Consider the following 17782-nt stretch of genomic DNA (forward strand, 5'->3'; position numbering starts at 1 on the left):
TGGTATTCAGAGATTTGTAAATAGCCTTGGGTTGCCTTGGGCAAGATAAAGTGACTAACAAATTTAAGAAATAATAATAGTATACAGGCGGCTCCCCGCTTATGTGGGAGTTACGTTCCTGCCGCCCCCCCCCCCCCCCCGTGCGCATAAGGGAACTGGGATAATTTAAGAGGCAGCAGAAATACCATTTTCTTTTATACTATACCTTTTTGCCTCTTTTTGCCAGAAAAGGGCAGGAAACAGCGCATCCAAACCAGCTTAATGTAGCTTCCCGCCTGACAGCTGTTGAGCGGGGTAGCGAGGCAGCAGTGAGAGCTCCCGTGCACCATTTTGGAGCCCATAAGGTCCCCCCCCCCTTTTAAGCCTTTAAATTCTGGACTTTTGACTCACTGACAGCCTCTTCAGGCTCTGGGGAGGGACTCCTCACAAGCCATGAGGACTTCCCAGATTTCTCCCACTACTCCCAGGCTTGAATTGATTTCCTGGCACCACGCATATATGCAGTCGTGCACTAGTTGATCACATGCAAGCGGACAGATGCTTGTCTTGCTTCTGACATTGGAAGGAGAACCCAAAACCTTGTGGGAACAGCAGAACAAGCTGATCACAATCCAGTGTTTAACTAGGGACTGTCTCGTCTTTCCAGGAGAGCCCAGGGCAAACATGTAGGATGTCACAATCAGATACCTCAAATATGTCTCTTATTCCAGGTTGTCTTTGAAGGTGTAGCTCACCTGCTCATAGCTGTCAACCGTCCCTTATTTGGAGGGAAAGTCCCTTATCCCAACGCCGTGTCCCACTGCTGTCCCTTATTGATGATGTCCCTTAAATTTCCCGGGTTTCAAAGGAAGCAGCTCCTCCCCCTCCCTCCCTGCCGGCCAGGGAGGAGGGAGGCTCCAACTGTGTTGCTTGGCTGCGTTACTCAACCAGTAAGGAGTCTAAGAACGACTGGGGGGTGGAGCTTGCATGGCTTGTGCTGGTCAAATCAGCCGTGTTGCCTGGGGACTCGCCGTTACTCAGCGCTTCCCAGCAGAGAGGTGATGGTGGTTTTCCTTGCTGCATCCCTTTTGCCGGGTTGCTGCGCTGTGGGAACCACCGCTTGAGGCTTCGTTTGGCTGCTGGCTGTGCTTTCTGCCTTTGGCTCGGAGGGGCTCGGAAGTCGAACATACCTGTGCTCTGAAGATCCCTTATTTTGGCTGCTGATCCCTTATTTCCGAGGCTGCTGGTCCCTTATTTTCAAATCTGTAAGTTGACAGCTGCTGGGTCCTTGCAATGATGAACTCAGCTCTGACCATCTCCCGAAATCCGTTTGTATATTTCCATGTGGCAAAGCTGCTGGAGCTCAGCTGTGGGGGCCTTCTGAGGTTCCCTTGGTGATCAACTGAAAACCACCCAGCAATCTACAAACGGATCCCAATCTATCTACGGGCCTTACAAGATGCCAGTGAAGGAAAGGGCTTGTGCAGAGATAGCATGGTCAAGTCAACCGACTTTATTCATTCCTTCAGCCAAAGATGGCAGCAATACAATTCGAAAGCGACTGCGGTTTACACCAGAAGCAAAAAGCCATGCAAAACACAGCAACCACATCGTTGTACAAACTCCACAGTATTTTACTACTGTATGCAATCCCTTTGACGTTCAGTTTAAGGAATCTGATTTCAGATTCTGCTAGAGTAAATGCAGCATGCGTAGTAATAATAATGATGATGATAATTTATTATTTATACCTCGTCCATTTTATCATTTGCCAAGTCAGCAATTCAGCAACTCCCCACAGCTCCCCAGTAAATACAAAAAAGATATAAAAGAAAACAAGACGTTTTAAAACTTTGCATACATATTTTTTTTAGACTCTCCTCCCCCACCCACCCACCTTGCACCAACAAATAAACACCCGGCAATGAAGCTCAGGGTGAATTCAGATTGAGAAGAGGACAGCCATTGTTTTAACTAAGGGGTGGGGAATCTCAGGCTCAGAGGCCAGATACGGCCCCCTAAGTCTTTCTGTCCGGCCCTGAAGACTATTCTCAAGCCACACCAGACCTGCTAGGCAGCCTCAACTGTTTTTAGCTAGCTGTAATGTATCCTTGAACTCTGAAGATGCTTCTTGCTTGAAGGAGAGGGCTCTCTCTCTCTCTCTCTCTCTCTCTCTCTCTCTGTGTGTGTGTGTGTGTATGTGTGTTTGTACACTAGCACCACACACCTTTGTCATGCAGCCCCTGGAAGGTTGCCCCCCTCAAAAATGTGGCCCTCAGGCCGAAAAAGATGTCCCACCCCTTGTCGTCCCCCCTCAGCCATTTGCTAAAGAGAGAGAAAAAGATTCTCTCCAGTTATGCTGTTTCTCTCGGGGAGTTTAAACATACAAATCTTCCTTTACTATATGCTCCGATCTTCAGGAGAAATGCAGTTTGGTTTCTAAACTTGTGGTGATGACAGAGAGAAACCATTCTGAAGAATTTAAAGAAAGGGTGGAAAAGCAACAAAAGAGGTTCTTTTCATAGAAGAGCCATTGAAATTAATGAATCTACTATTCAGTGCCTGCTAAAAGCATGTTTGTTTAGGCAAGCCTGCTCAGACATGTAGGCCACTTACATGTGTTTTAATGTGCGGGTATTTTTTTGCCCAATTTTAATTACTTTTGAAGGATTTAAGTTGTTGTTTAACAGTCAATCCCTCTTCACAGGGAATGCTGGGAATTGTAGTTTTGCGAGAGGGAGAAAGGGGTGTGTGTCTCTCTCAATACCTCTCAGCACCCTTGACAGACAACAGTTCCCAGAATTCTTTGGGGGAAGCCATGACTGTTTAAAGAGGTGTCTTGGTGCTTCAACTGTGTGCTTTGAACGTGAGATACGTAGAACTAGCTATGAAGCATCTTCAGCAGGTCCTGTGGGAGAGGCCACAACTGAGGTGGGGGAACCTTTGGGAGGGAAGAATAAGCTGAAATCTTGAGGGGGACAGAAGGTCAAAGTGATGGGATCATATAGGGTTGTCTTTTTGAGTGAAAGGGGTCTCTCTTGCCAGCTTTTATTGTGAATGAACCAGCTGTTAGCCCCATGCTAAGCCGAACCTTCCCAGGGACAGGGAACGAGAACTAAGCGTTGCATAGGTCGGTGTCGCAGCAAGTGCGTTCATAGGACATGTTGAAGGCGTTTTCCCTCCGCTCGGTCCTGTTGCAGAGCTCGGCGTATTTGCCGCAGCCATAGCGCTTGAAGAGGAATAATTCGCCTGGTGGGAGAGGAACGAGATGTGTGTTAGTTTAACTCCTTCCCTCTACCCAGGGTGAGTCACACCACATAGCAGATAACCCTGAAAATCTAGGTGTTTGGGGCACGGAGCCACAGAGGACCACACCATACGTTTACGGTGTCACTTTAAACAATCACGGAGTTCTGGGAGCTGGGGTTGAAATGCAGGAATCTCAGCTAAAGCAACCATGACAGATGGACATCCAACCTCTGCTTAAAACCCCCCAAGGAAGGAGAGCCCAACACCTCCCCAGGGAGTCCATTCCGCTGTTGAACGGTTCATCCGCTCCACTTCCCTGTGGGGAGGAGTTGCAGTGGACCACGTGGCCACCCACTCCCCTCCGGGGGCGGGGGACTTAGTTCCCCGTTGCCCGGGAGATCCCGGCCACGTCAGAGCCCAGCCAGCCAATCCGCTGGCCGGGGGGCGTGGCTGGGACCATTTAAACAGAGGCACGAGCCAGAGGGCTTCCTCTTTGGCTCGCTTTCTCAATCACCCACCCTCCCTCCCTAATTTCCAGGTTTTAGGCACTGGCCTTGCTATGGACCTCACTTGGTCGCCGTTGAGGGGCCTGGTAGGAATTTTCCCACTTGGCAAATTGGCACTGGCCATTTGGTTTTCGCCTACCTTGTAGCAATCGTCACAACTTTGTTAGGGTTGCGGTTAGGCATTGTTTGACCTTGTGATGGGGAGGGGAGGTGTGGCCATCACCTGCCCCTCCATGCTTAAGGATATTCCGTTAAAGGAATCCGGGGGTGTTGATCTTGTCTGAAGCCTGGGTCAGGGGCTAGGGCCATGACACGACCCCGACGGGAACACCAGGGGGAGCTTGAGTTGGTTCGCATCGACAGGGCTCCCCCTTCCAGTGGTTTATCCTTACCAGACTTCCTGCGCATCGGGCAGGAGTCAGATATAATCTGGTCCATTCAATGCCTAAGCCAATACCGCTCACATTCTGTAATCAATACAGTTGTGGCCAAAATTTGCCCAATAACATTAACCTAATATCTGTGTCCTTGTGTGCGTTATTTCTCAACAAGGGGGTGGCTTTGGGGTCTCGACATGCAATTACTGCCAGGATGAATCTCCCTTCTTGTAACCTGAAGCCCTGGGTTCGAGTCCAGCCCTCCACAGCTGGAGATAAGGCAAATGAATAGGCAGCAAGCGCAAGGAGGAACAGGAGCAGGGCCAGGAAACACTGGGGGTCAGCAGGGGACCCCTTTCTGTGGGGCGAGTGCTTTTTCAGGTGCCTGTTGATACCAACACCTCACACCGTTCCCCGAAGGCACTAGCTCTCTCGCTGCACAACTGATGGAGATTATACAGCACTAGCGGATTTCCAGTAATTGTTCTTACCAGCATAAACTTTGGTTGTCTCGCAGAACTGCCCTTCGGCCGCTTTGCAAGGTTCGTCAGTTTCCAGGCAGATCTTGCCAAGTTTGTACTTGCAAACGCTGCACACGAGACCTTCAGCTGCAGGAGAGAAGCAGAAAGACAGGCAGGGTTTTAATCAGAAATTATAAACGGGCCACAAAAGTGCTTTAAAAAACAACAGCCAAAAACTGCGTGCCAACTTTCTTCCTCAGTGCTCAGTGGTGCCCACGGTTTCCCCCACCACATTTTATCCTTTGCAGTGTGTGGTAGGTCAGACTGAGAGGCTGTGACTGGCCAAAGGCCCCTTCATGTGAGCTTCATGTTTTGGTGGAGATTTGAAACCAGCTTCCTGCAGACCTCTTCTGACAATCTAACCACTATACCACACTCCCCATTTGTAGCAGATGCCAAAGCAAAACTGTTTTGTAAGAATGTATGAATCAGCCTATTTCCATTCCAGATTAGTTTCACATGCATTCAGCCTGTTCCATCCTGTTGTTCTATGGATCATACATATATATGGAGAGAGAGAGAAACCAGGGGACATATTTACATAGGAACACGGGAAGTATACAGTGAGAGTGTTATAGGTTGGCTTAAACCCAAGGAATTAACAAATGGTAGGAGTTTTATATGGTTTTAGCAGAAGTGTTATTAAGAATTATATGAATATTAATTGCTAATGTGTTAAAGTGGAAAATTTAAATTGTGTTAAGATAAATTATAGAACAAAATTGAAGAAGAGGGAAAGGATTTGTTGAATTAGCAAATTTGAACTAGAATACAAAAAAGGGAGGTGCGAGGAAGTCGAGGAAATAAGCAAATGAAAGATATAGATATGAAATTTGGGTGTGTGTTTAAATGTTTTTGTTTTCTTTATGTTGTATTGTTGTATTGTATTCTTTTTTATTGTTGATGTATTGTTTGTTGAATCTATGTATTGTTTTTCTTTATTGTCTTTCCTTTTATAATTATAAAATATCTAATAATTTTTTTTTTTTTTTTAAATGGTAGGATTTTGATTGTTTGGGATATGAATGAAAAGACAAGCTGCATAATTGTGCCGGACAAGGAATCCTTTGGCCTGGGGAGATCAATGTTGCCAAGGTGATGGCGTGTTTGTTTGAGGTGACAGGGAAAGTGTGTCTTTAGCAAGGTGTGCTGGGAAAAGGAAGAAGGGAAAGATCCATCTTGGGCAGGCTGGCTGAAGGCCGGCTGGGAGAGATGCCTTGGGATTCCAGCACTGCACTGCTGTGTGTGGGGGACGGGGGGACGGGACAGGCCTCTCTTGAGATGACCATGCTGTAAGATCCAGACTCCCACCATGCAGACTGAAGGTGTAAAGCGGTGAATAAATCATATTTCTTAAAGCTACACCAGTCTTTGCTGCATCCTTGATTCTCTGAAGGAGCACAGGCCCTGGGGAAGGGTCAAGACCCCTGGAATCCCGTGCACAGCTTGGCAGAGATTGGGGTGGCCTGTAACACACATACTCTCTCTCTCTCATTCTCTCTCTCTCTCTCTGTGTGTGTGTGTGTGTGTGTGTCCCATTGCATTTAAATTATGCACAATTTAGTGAGCAGTAAAGGTAAAGGTAAAGGTACCCCTGTCCGTACGGGCCAGTCTTGACAGACTCTAGGGTTGTGTGCCCATCTCACTTAAGAGGCCGGGGGCCAGCGCTGTCTGGAGACACTTCCGGGTCACGTGGCCAGCGTGACATCGCTGCTCTGGCGAGCTAGAGCCGCACACGGAAACGCCGTTTACCTTCCCGCTAGTAAGCGGTCCCTATTTATCTACTTGCACCCGAGGGTGCTTTCGAACTGCTAGGTTGGCAGGCGCTGGGACCGAACAACGGGAGCGCATCCCGCCACGGGGATTCGAACCGCCGACCTTTCGATCGGCAAGCCCTAGGCGCTGAGGCTTTTACCCACAGCGCAGCACTTTCCCCTAAAATACAGATCTGTATCTTTTTCTATAGGTTTTCCCTTAAAACACACACTTGCCTGTAAAATACATATAAGCTGCCATATTTCAAAATCAGGACACCCAGAGGTTTTTAGGAAACCACCGGTGTGTTGTTATTTTTACAAAAATGCAAAAAACCCAAGATTTTTCAATTGATTTGCCTAAGATCTAGGGCAAGGCGCCTTTTGGAATTCCCCCTGGATGTCAATTCCGCCTCTGAAATCCCAGCAATGTCCGGGAAAATCTGTACGCATGGCAGCCCAAACTAAGAGGCACCAGTTACAAGCCAAGACAAAATTCCTTCAAAGAGGACTTATTTTCTGAATGTAAATACCAACATGGATGCCACAAAGAGCCTGGGGACACAGTTCATCATTACCTATGCTCAGAACACCCTTATGAGACGCATCCAGCCAAAGCTTTGTGAAATCTTGTTTACCAATAGCAAATCCAAAAGTCCTTCAGACCAAGTCACTGTAAGGCAGCTCCCTGTTTATCTGCATTCCTATGCAGTCATACCTTGGATCCTGAATGCCTTGCGAGTCGAACGTTTTGGCTCCCAAATGCCACAAAGTGAGTGTTCCGGTTTGCGAACGTTCTTTGGAACGTCCGATGGGGCTTCCGCAGCTTCTGATTGGCTGCAGGAGCTTCCAATCAAAAGCCACGCTTTGGTTTCCGAACGTTTTGGAAGTCGGACTTCCGGAATCGATTCCGTTCGACTTCCGAGGTACGACTGTATATCTATAGGGCGGTATTTGCCCCCTGGTCCTGGGGTCCCCCAGTCAGGGACGTCTTGCCCATAGAGCAGCCTTGTGGGTCCCCAGATGTTGTTAACTACAACTCCCATCACTCCTAGCTAGCAAGGCCAGAGCTCAGGGATGATGGGAGTTGTAGTCCCACAGGTTGAGAACCACTGCCATAGAGGCAAGTGGCGTGGGGCACTGGGCGCCAAGTTCTGCCAGCTTTGCAGGGCTGGAGGAGGCGGGCAGCGGCTGGAGGGCAGCTCCTCTGGCAGGGAAGAGGTGGAGGCTGGATGCAGTGCCTCCCAGCATCAGCTTGCTGCCCTCGCCTGCCTCCGCCATGCCGCCTCCACCTCTTCCCTGCCAGAGGAGCCGCCCTCCAGCCGCTGCCCGCCTCCTCCAGCCCCGCAAAGCTGCCAGCAGCGCCATAAAAAGGTTGCCAACTCTGGGAAAAGGGGGGCGGCACCAAAGGAATCTTTGTACCACAGTGCTGGATAGACTTAAGACGGACCTGCCCCTAGTCCTGCATTAGTCACTTGTGACCTCCAAACCATCCTAAATATCTGTGCAGAAGCTTACAAAAAGCTTGGCCTATCACTCAACATCCAAAAAACCAAAGTGCTGCACCAACAAGTACAAAATACCCCCTCTGCAGCACCACAAATCCAACTCAATGGTGTAACATTGGAAAATGTCGATCACTTCTCCTACCTAGGCAGTTATCCTTCCACAAGGGCCAACATTGATGCCAAAATCCAGCACCGCCTGAGCTCTGCAAGTGCAGCTTTTTCCCAAGTGCAGTGTGTTTGAGGACCAGGACATTCTCAAGGAAACCAAAATGCTTGTTTACAAAGCTATTGTACTACCAACCTTACTGTATGCTTATGAAACATGGACCACTTATAAATGCCATCTCCAACCCCTTGAAAGATTCCATCAACAGTGTCTCCGAAAAATTGTACACATCACTTGGGAAGACAGGCGAACTAATATCAGTGTACAGTGGTGCCCCGCAAGACGAATGCCTCGCAAGACGGAAAACCCGCAAGACGAAAGGGTTTTCCGTTTGCAGAGGCGCTTCGCAAGACGAAAATTGACGAAAAATTTTGAGGGGGTTTTTCGCTCCAAAACCCCTTTTTCGGAAGCGCTAAGCTGCTAAAAGCATTTTAGCAGCAAAACCGCTAATCCCTTAAGCCTTAAAAAGCCATTTTTAGCCCTTAAACTGTCAATAGCGCTAATAGCGCTAATCCGCCAATGGGCTTGCTTCTTGCTTCGCAAGACGAAAAAACCGCAAGACAAAAAGACTAGCGGAACGGATTCTTTTCGTCTTGCGAGGCACCACTGTACTGGAAGATTACCAGTGTTGAAGCAATGATTCTTCAACATCAACTTCGTTGGACTGGTTATGTTGTACGAATGCCTGATGATGGTCTTCCAAAGCAACTATTCTATTCCCAAATGGAATGGAAAGCGTAATGCTGGTGGTCAACAAAAGAAATTCAAAGACTCTCTGAAGGCAAATCTTTAAAAATGTAGTATAAACACTGACACCTGGGAAACACTGGCCTGTGAGCGCTACAGTTGGAGAACAGCCTTTACCAAAGGTGTCTTGGGCTTTGAAGACACTCAAACTCAGGACGCAAGGGAGAAACGTGTTAAGAGGAAGGCACACTTGGCAAATCCACACCGTGATCAACTCCCACCCAGAATCCAATATCCCCACTGTGGAAGGACGTGAGGATCCAGAATTGGCCTCCACAGTCACTTACAGACTCATTGTTAAAACCGTGTTCATGGAAGACAATCTTACTCAGCTACGAGTGATCACCAAAGAAGTCACTTGTGACTTACAAAAAAATGTTTTCTAAAGGGATCCGCCCCCACCCCCCAGATGCTTGCTTGTGAGGGTGTGTGAACACGTGGCCTTGATCCTTGTTTACATGCTTTGAATATTCTTTCACAATGCTATTAACAGCACTCCTGAAACTGCTTGTTGTTGCTCGTGTTAGAAGTTCTTTTGGTTTCTGCAACATCCCACAATCGTCTATGGAGATTAAAAAACCTCGATGATGCACTGGGAATGGAATGCATTTCTCTCTCTCGCTGAGTTAAGTCCTGCCCACTTCAGGAGTCCTTTCAAGCGTTGGCGCAGGCAACGAGCAGCAAATAAGTAAGTATAGCAAGCTTGAGGATTGAATTTATCTTTCTTTTCTTTAAAGCTTGCGGTAGCCAACTTCCCCCAAATGAATAAAGATTTGAAACCCTTAATGCAGCTGCGTCACTAAGCCCACAAAGGTACGAGCGCAGCTTTCCTCAAACTGGTGCCTTCCTGTCCCAAAACTGGGATGTGCATCTTCCCTTCCATGCTCCCATTGAGTTACATGACCTGCGCAAGATTCAGGGCCCCCCAAAAGTCATCAGTCAAATCTTTATTACAGTCATAGACCCAGCATAAGTAGGGCGGGGTACAATCATTTAAAATCTATAAAACATTTTTGGAAATCTAAAGTTATTAAAACAGAAGGTACAGTGGTACTAAGCCGCTTCTGGCAAACCAGAGCAGCGCACGGAAACGCCGTTTACCTTCCCGCTGGAGTGGTACCTATTTATCTACTTGCACTTTGATGTGCTTTCGAACTGCTAGGTTAGCAGGAGCTGGGACCGAACAACGGGAGCTCACCCTGTCGCGAGGATTCGAACCACCGACCTTCTGATTGGCAAGCCCTAGGCTCTGTGGTTTAACCCACAGTGCCACCCACATCTGATATGAGTGCTCATTAAATCTAGTTTGTGGCGCAGGTCATCAAGTGATGAATTTTGAGCGCTGCTATGCAGAACCTGGCAACACTGTTTGTTGTAGGAGGGTTGGTATCTGAAAGCAGCAGGGAGATATAGAATTGTCCTGGGCGCCATGGGTACTTATGGAATAGTGAGGAATGAGGCTAATACAGATGTCTCTATAATATAAGTGCTGGAGAAACACGTGCTCTGTTATTTCTGTTTGTCCCAAGTAAGGAATCTTCCTATATCAACCTTCCATGAGAGCCGAGGGGAGGGCGTGGCAACGTGCCAGGGTAAAGTCCCTCCAATGATTAGGGACTTTGAGTTTAGTTAGGTATGCCATGGGGGAGGCAGAATAACTGATGGCAATAAAAAGTTGGGGCAATAAAAGTTGGGGTCCTGGCTAGATCCAATTGGCGCTCTGTTTTAAAGTCAGTTTTTCTGAACTCCGAAAAGAGGGGGAAACACAAGAGTATGTCCATTTCAGGATGACAGTATGCTAAGTTCTACAAAACAAAATGAGCGAACGGCAAAGCATGGCTTGTTCTGCAAACACCCATTGTGGAAGCAGCCTTGAGATCAGGTGCCAAATCACTTCCCTGTCTCAACCTCTCCCACTTAATCATTTGCATGCAGTCGCAGCACTGTATTTCTCTACGACTGCAATATTGACCCTGCCGTCCACAGCAATCTCTTGAGGCAATAATACGTGAGAGCAGAAAGCAACCACACACACAATTAAATACCACAATTAGGAATCCGCAGAGATAAAAGCAGGGGACCAGCCAATTGGAGAAAAGAGGAAATCTAAAATTATGGAAGGTCCTTAGATGTTAACTTTAAAACCAACTAAAAGAGACTGGTTATCTAAAATGATGGAATACTTCCATATTGCCAAACTAACAGGGAGGATAAGAGGAGATATGGTAGAAAAAGTGAATAAGGAGTGGGCTATCTTTAAGGACTACATCAAAATTTACGTGGAAAAAGTAGAATTTCTGACAGATATTGAGTGAATCCAGAAAATGATTAGAGTTAAAGGAGAGTAAAGTCAAGATAGAAGAAGAGATTAAAGAAATAATGAAATGCGTTTAAGCTAGTTGGAAAAATAAAGTAGCTTAACAAGAATGGCTGGAAGTCAAGTCACTTGGCGGGTGTCCGTGTGGGGTAGGTGTGTAGGTATGTTGATATGTACAGTATAGGTAGGTATTAGATAGAGTAATGTAGGTATGTTTTATGTTATGAAAATAAGGTAGTGTGTTATGTATTGTGTAAATGTATATGTATGTGTGTTGTATGTTAATAAAAATTTGAAAAGAAGATGTCAACTTTAAAAGCAAGATGGGCTCAGGGACCAAAAGATAGCAGAGGTGGCACTAGGCCAACTGGTCCAGAGGTTGGATTTCCAACAATTTGGGAATCCCCACACCAGGGGACGTCAGCCTCTCGGTCCTTGCTCGCCTGGCTTCAGAAGCCGGGCAAGAGCCTCAACAGAAAATCTTAATCAGCAGGCGAGTTCAAATGGGGAAATCGAAGCTTCTTTTCGCTGGAAGAAGCTTCTTGCGAAACCTGAAACGATTCAGGGTGGAGGGAATCCTTCCCAGCTGGATGGCAGCCAGGCTTCTGTTGTAAACAGATTTCTGTGCCAAGGAATGCTGGAACAAGAATGGGTGGCGGATGATCTCCGTTGAGGCTGCCAAGGCGCCTTTCGTAATCCAGGGAGCACCCAGAATGTAAAGTGGGCAGCATTATATTGTGCATTCCTGATTATAGATGCTCAAGGTGGTATCTGGGCGGTTACACATGACCCCACTTTCCATTCTGTTTGCGCCTACGAAAGTTTTGGGGCGGGCGCACTGCTTCCTTTTTCCAGTCAAGTGCACGTCCTGTAATTTCTTGCAGGAACCCTGTAACTTTTTATAGCACAAACGTTCTGGTTTATTTTATTTCCCCTGCTTTAGTTGCGCTATAAGGCAAGAGTGCCCCTTCAGACAGCAATATAAACCTGGGGCACATTCACACTATATACAGTGGTACCTTGGGTCAAGAACTTAATTCGTTCTGGAGGTCCGTTCTTAACCTGAAACTGTTCTTAAACTGAGGTACCACTTTAGCCAATGGAGCCTCCCGCTGCCGCCACGCGATTTCTGTTCTCATCCTGAAGCAAAGTTCTTAACCTGAGGTACTATTTCTAGGTTAGCAGAGTCTGTAACCTGAAGCGTCTGTAACCTGAAGCTTCTGTAACCTGAGGTACCACTGTATTATTATTTTTTGTAATTTTAAATGGTTTGAATCTGTTTTTAATATTGTGTAACATTGTATTTTAATATTAATGTTGTGTTTATCTTATTGTAATCCACCCTGGGGCCTTAGGGTGAAGGGCTCATAATAAATTGTAACAACTACTACTACACATTTAAAGTAATGTGGCACACCACCCAAAGCTCTGAGCGGTGTGAGATTCAGGGTTTTAAGGCATGCTTAACCAAAGTCTGTGTTTCCTATTGGAAATGAGGCACAGCGGAGATTGTGGTGTCTTTATGATATATGGGTTATTAACACACACATATAAACTAAGCCAGCGATGGAAGGGTTTCACAGCACTACCACACAAAGAGGTTCTTGTTTCTCCCATAGCTGTGGCTTAGAAGTCAAAGAGACATCAGCCGTAGCTCTGCCTGTTGCTCATCTGTTTCTCTGTCACATAGTTTCTAACTTCTCTAAGATCTGTGGATTTGTCTGTTGAGGGAGGGAGAGGCCCCATTCATTTGCCATCTCAGACACAGTCCCTTGATCTTTTGATCTTCATAATGGTCCATCCCGAGGCTATCACCTCATGAGGATGTTAAACTTGCTTAATTCGCTTTTAACGCTTGTTGATTCCTGGAGATCAGCATTGTCTAGCCCACAGTTTAATACACATGTGTCTGACTCCCAGTTTTAACACTCCAAGCATTGGTTGAATTCTAACAGCTATCGGACCCAGAAATTTAGGGTGTCTGGCACCTACAAACTCATAACTCTGTTATGGTTCCCATTCCCCAAAAAAGAAACTTGGGAGCTGGGTTTTACATCTCACAGAGCAATAATCTCCCAGCTGCTCACCCTTAAATCAAACCCCAGTGGAGGACATCATGAGAAAATGTCTCCATCTGCCTTTTTCAGATGGTGAAGCACATTGGGAGAGGCTGATTAGTGCCTGAGAAATGTTTGATGGAAAGAATACACATCCCACCCTCAGACATCTTACAATAATAAAATAAGCTCAAAACCTCACATGCATCGAAATTCTCAGTTGCCCTGAGATTGGGGCAGAAAAACTGGAGCCTTTTTCACAGGGGAAGAAAACTGTTGCCTGCATAGGATTAGCTTGGGGTGTTGTTGCAAATATTCCTTCCTTTCTCCCTCCCTCCTCCACTTTGTTTTCTCAGCTTGTTTTTTGTCGCCTAGTTTAATTCTACTGAATGACACGCAGCAAAGGAAAATTCAAACCCTTGGTGGTTGAATTTTTGAAATTATGCGCTGGGACCTGATTAGTCCTGTTGATGTGGAGAAACAAAGGCAATCCCAAGTATTGTAAAGTTATAGCAAGAAGTGAACTCAAGAGAAAACAAGCCTTCAAAGTGTTGGTGCTGACCTTTAAAGCCCTAAACGGCCTCGGCCCAGTATATCTGAAGGAGCATCTCCACCCCCATCGTTCTGCCTGGACACTGAGGTCCAGCGCCGAGGACCTTCTGGCAGTTCCCTCGCTGCGAGAAGTGAGGTTACCGGGAACCAGGCAGAGGGCCTTCTCGGTAGTGGCGCCCGCCCTGTGGAACGCCCTCCCACCAGACGTCAAAGAGAACAACAACTACCAGACTTTTAGACGACATCTGAAGGCAGCCCTGTTTAGGGAAGCTTCTAATGTTTGATGCATTACTGTATTTTAATATTGTGTTGGAAGCCGCCCAGAGTGGCTGGGGAAGCCCAGCCAGATGGGCGGGGTATAAATAATAAATTATTATTATTACTTCTGTAATTAGAATTATAGAATCTTACAGTTGGAAGGGACCCAAGGGTCATCTAGACCAACCCCCTGCAATGCAGGAATCTCAGCTAAAGCAATCATGGCAGATGGCCATCCACCCTCTGCTTGAAAACCTCCAAGGAAGGAGAGTCCACCACCTCTCATGGGAGTCTGTTCCACGGCTGAACAGCTCTTCCTGTCAGAATCTTTTTCCTAATTATTATTAGTCGGAATCTCCTTTTTTTTTGTACTTGAAGCCATTGCATTTGAAGAGCAGGAGAAAACAAGCATGCTCCCTCTTCCATATGACAGCCAGTAAAATATTTGAAGATGGCTATCATATCACCTCTCAGGCTAAACATTCCTTCAAGCATTCCTCATAAGGCTGAGTTTCCAGACCCTTGATCATCTTAGCTGCCCTCTTCTGCGCTTAGTGCTTACTTTTCATCAACAATCTTTTGGATTTCACTTCCTAACTCTCGCACATAAATGGCAAAAAGTTGTCGATCTGGTGTGGCAAACCTTTGTCCCTCCAGTTGTTGCTGAACAATGACTCACATCAGCCCCAGCCAGCAGGACCAACAGTCAAAGCTGATGGGAGTTGTAGTCCAACAACATTTAGAGGGACAAAGGTTCCAGAACCGCAGGGTTGCCTCCAACTAACTACCACTCACACTAGATCCATCAAAATTAAGGAACCCAAAACATGTTCAATGGATCTGCTCTGATTAGGACTAGCATTGGACACAACACATTGAGTTGGAAAGAAATTTTGATGTGATCTACTCCAGCTTTAGCCAACCAGGTTGGGGCTGATGGGAGCAACATTTGGAGGGCACCAAGTTGGCCAAGGCTGATCTTGTTCAATCCCCCATTGAATTCAAGATCTGCAATGCAGGAATTTTGTGGTTGCAGCACCCCTGGAAGATGGCTTTCCCACCAGCAGGTAACAAAGTGTACAATGTTAGTCCTACTCAGAGCAGACACATTTAAATGAGTGGACACGACTTAGACCTATTGATTTATGTACTCTGAGATAAAAATAGATGGGTACAACACAAAAGGACTCACCATTCCTAAATACTTAAATATAGTTATGAATTTGTGGACCACTATTCTCTCCGGATCAAGTTAGTATTAGAATTTAATTAAGGCTCAGGGTGTTAAAACTGGGTGCCGGATCCATGGGTATTAGGCTGGAATCAGCAAGCTTTCAAAGCAATAATTTAATAACAATGGGAATTTAATAAGCAGGCTAGCTTCCTGGGTTCAGATGATAGCCTAGGGCAGGCATAGGCAAACTCAGCCCTCCAGATGTTTTGGGACTACAATCCTCATCTTCCCTTACCACTGGTCCTGTTAGCTAGGGATGATGGGAGTTGTAGTCCCAAAACATCTGGAGGGCCGAGTTTGCCTGTGCCTGGCCTCGGGGATAACCCATTAACACAACAAAGGATCCAAAGGGACCTGGTGTGGGAGGACAAATGAGTGGGGCCCCTCCCTCAACAGATAAAGCCAGACTTTAAAGTAGAGAGATTGGAGTTAGGAGTTACGGGACCAAGACACAAAGCAGCAGCACAATGTTTGATGTCTGTTTGGATCCAAGTTTGCGCCTATGGGAGAAGGAAAACCCTCTTGGAGTGATTATGCTGTGAACCTCTCCATCATAGGTTCATGTTGTATATATGTGTTAATAAACCTAACGACACCTCCGCTGTGCCTCATTCCAAGCAGGAAACACAAACCCTGGGTATCTCACACCACTCACAGATTGGTATGGCAATGCAGCACCTGAGCTGCTCAAAAAGATGGACCCATCCATTTTCTTACACATTTGCACTAGCTAAATAATAATAATAATAATAATAATAATAATAATAATAATTTATTATTTATACCCTGCCCATCTGGCTGGGTTTTCCCAGCCACTCTGGGTGGCCCCCAACAGAGTTAAAAGCACAATAAAACATCAAACATTAAAAACTCCCCTAAACAGGGTTGCCTTCAGACGTCTTCTTCAGGTGGTTGTTTATTTCCTCGACATCTGGTGGGAGGGCGTTCCACAGGGTGGGCGCCACTACCGAGAAGGCCCTCTGCCTGGCTAAATTCCCATGCAAATGTTTTGCAAAACAACACCTCCTATTTTCCTTTTAAAGCCCGGTACTTACATATTGTGCAGAAGAGCAGAAGAGAAAAGCCCAGGAGAAGACACTTGTTCATCTTGAGAAATTTCACGAGAGAGAGAGGGGGGAGGAGGAATTTTGTGTGTGGCAATGACAAGAACACAGAAGGATCTAACTTCGACTCTGAAACAAGACTCCTCTTAAAAGGTCTTGAGATGGGAGGTATTAGGGTCAAGAACTGATTTCCATTTGGAGGCAACCAATGGGATGAAAGGAATGGGAACAATAGGCACACCTGATACTTAGAGAATGGAAAGGAGGTGTGTTGGTGGCGGCGGCATGGAAATGGAGTTTCAATCCAATTAAAGCACTGCTCCATAATTGATGGACTGAAGAATCTTCAAACACCACAGCGCCGCAGAAGCTGATCCACATCACAGCTCCTGCAAGCATATTCCTCTACATCTTTTCGAAAATATGGAGGAGTGAAGAGACCAGCTAGCCCAATAACTAGGCTTATGCCGGGAAGCAACAGTGAGTCATCATTTCCTAGCACACATAAATTGTGTCTACATAATAATAACCAAGGCAGAGTCTAAGGGTGGAAGCCGACGATGCCATGCAGACGCTTTTGGGTTACAATTCTCAATAGCCCCAGGCAGCATGGTGGTAGTTAAGGATGATGGGAATTGTAGTGCCTTCCATGGAGGGAAGGAATGGGGAGCCAGTGGCCTTGCAGATGTAAAGTTGCATGATTAGCAACTCTAGAAAGATCAAAAAAAGGAAAGGAAAGCTGATCTGAAATTCTGGGAAAGTGGAGGGGGTGGAAATTGGGGTATGTATGGAAACTTCATGCAACAATGAGTGAAACAATGCAGTGTTTTGAAATGATATCCTGACTGCCAAAGACACAGCTGCAAAATTGCCCAGAGCTAAGTTTCGGCAGTAGCTGTTTGTGTTGTGACTGCATTCGTCTCAATTCCAAAATGACATCTTGCAGATGCAGACAGATGCAATTTCGATATCAATATCATTCCTTGAACTGTTTCCCTCTCCCTCTCTGTCTCTCACACACATACCTTAAATCTGTTTATGAAAGTAGCTCTTGCGTCACCAATGCATTTGCTAATCTGGAGTCACCTGTCGGCAAGGATGCCATCAGTCAGCCAGCCAAATATTTTGGATCGTGGTGCGTCTTGCAGACAGCTTCCCCGGGCAGCAAATCTCTTTGGCTACCTGGAAAAGAGGCCAGATCAACGGTTGGGCATTGACCGAGAGAACTGAAATCTATGGCACGGGGCATGTTCAGAACCCATTCACAGTGTTGGAGTGGGATGTTGAATTGCATGGGTACACTGACAGCGGGAAAACTACTGGAAAACATATAGAAAAGCCAAACACAGCAGCAGGTCAGCCTGCCCATGAGGCAGGGCTTGGGGAAGAAGTTTTCTCAGGTGGCAGACAGGGGACAGTTGGCAGGGGCACTAGATTTGGGCGGAATCTGTAACCTGAAGCGTATGTAACCCAAGGTACCACTGTACAAAGGA

General features: G+C 46.4%; 1 protein-coding gene and 1 long non-coding RNA gene across 2 annotated transcripts; one reads left to right on the plus strand and one right to left on the minus strand.

Annotated features, from left to right (window-relative positions):
• Positions 1-1477: 1477 nt before the first annotated feature.
• Positions 1478-16443, minus strand: LOC310670922 (lymphocyte antigen 6 complex locus protein G6c-like). The gene is made up of 3 exons (XM_083426785.1): positions 16281-16443; positions 4603-4719; positions 1478-3228 (listed from the first exon to the last, which is right to left on the minus strand). The coding sequence occupies exons 1-3, from the start codon at positions 16330-16332 to the stop codon at positions 3095-3097; spliced, it is 303 nt and encodes a 100-aa protein (XP_083282911.1). The 5' UTR covers positions 16333-16443; the 3' UTR covers positions 1478-3094.
• LOC310671106 lies at positions 5631-8771 on the plus strand. Its single transcript, XR_014507789.1, has 4 exons — positions 5631-6195; positions 6554-6672; positions 8143-8322; positions 8661-8771. It is a non-coding gene; the product is annotated as an uncharacterized lncRNA (long non-coding RNA).
• Positions 16444-17782: the final 1339 nt, after the last annotated feature.

This window comes from Podarcis tiliguerta, assembly GCF_965153285.1.
Source record: "Podarcis tiliguerta genome assembly, chromosome: 2".
Classification (NCBI taxonomy): Eukaryota; Metazoa; Chordata; class Lepidosauria; order Squamata; family Lacertidae; genus Podarcis; species Podarcis tiliguerta.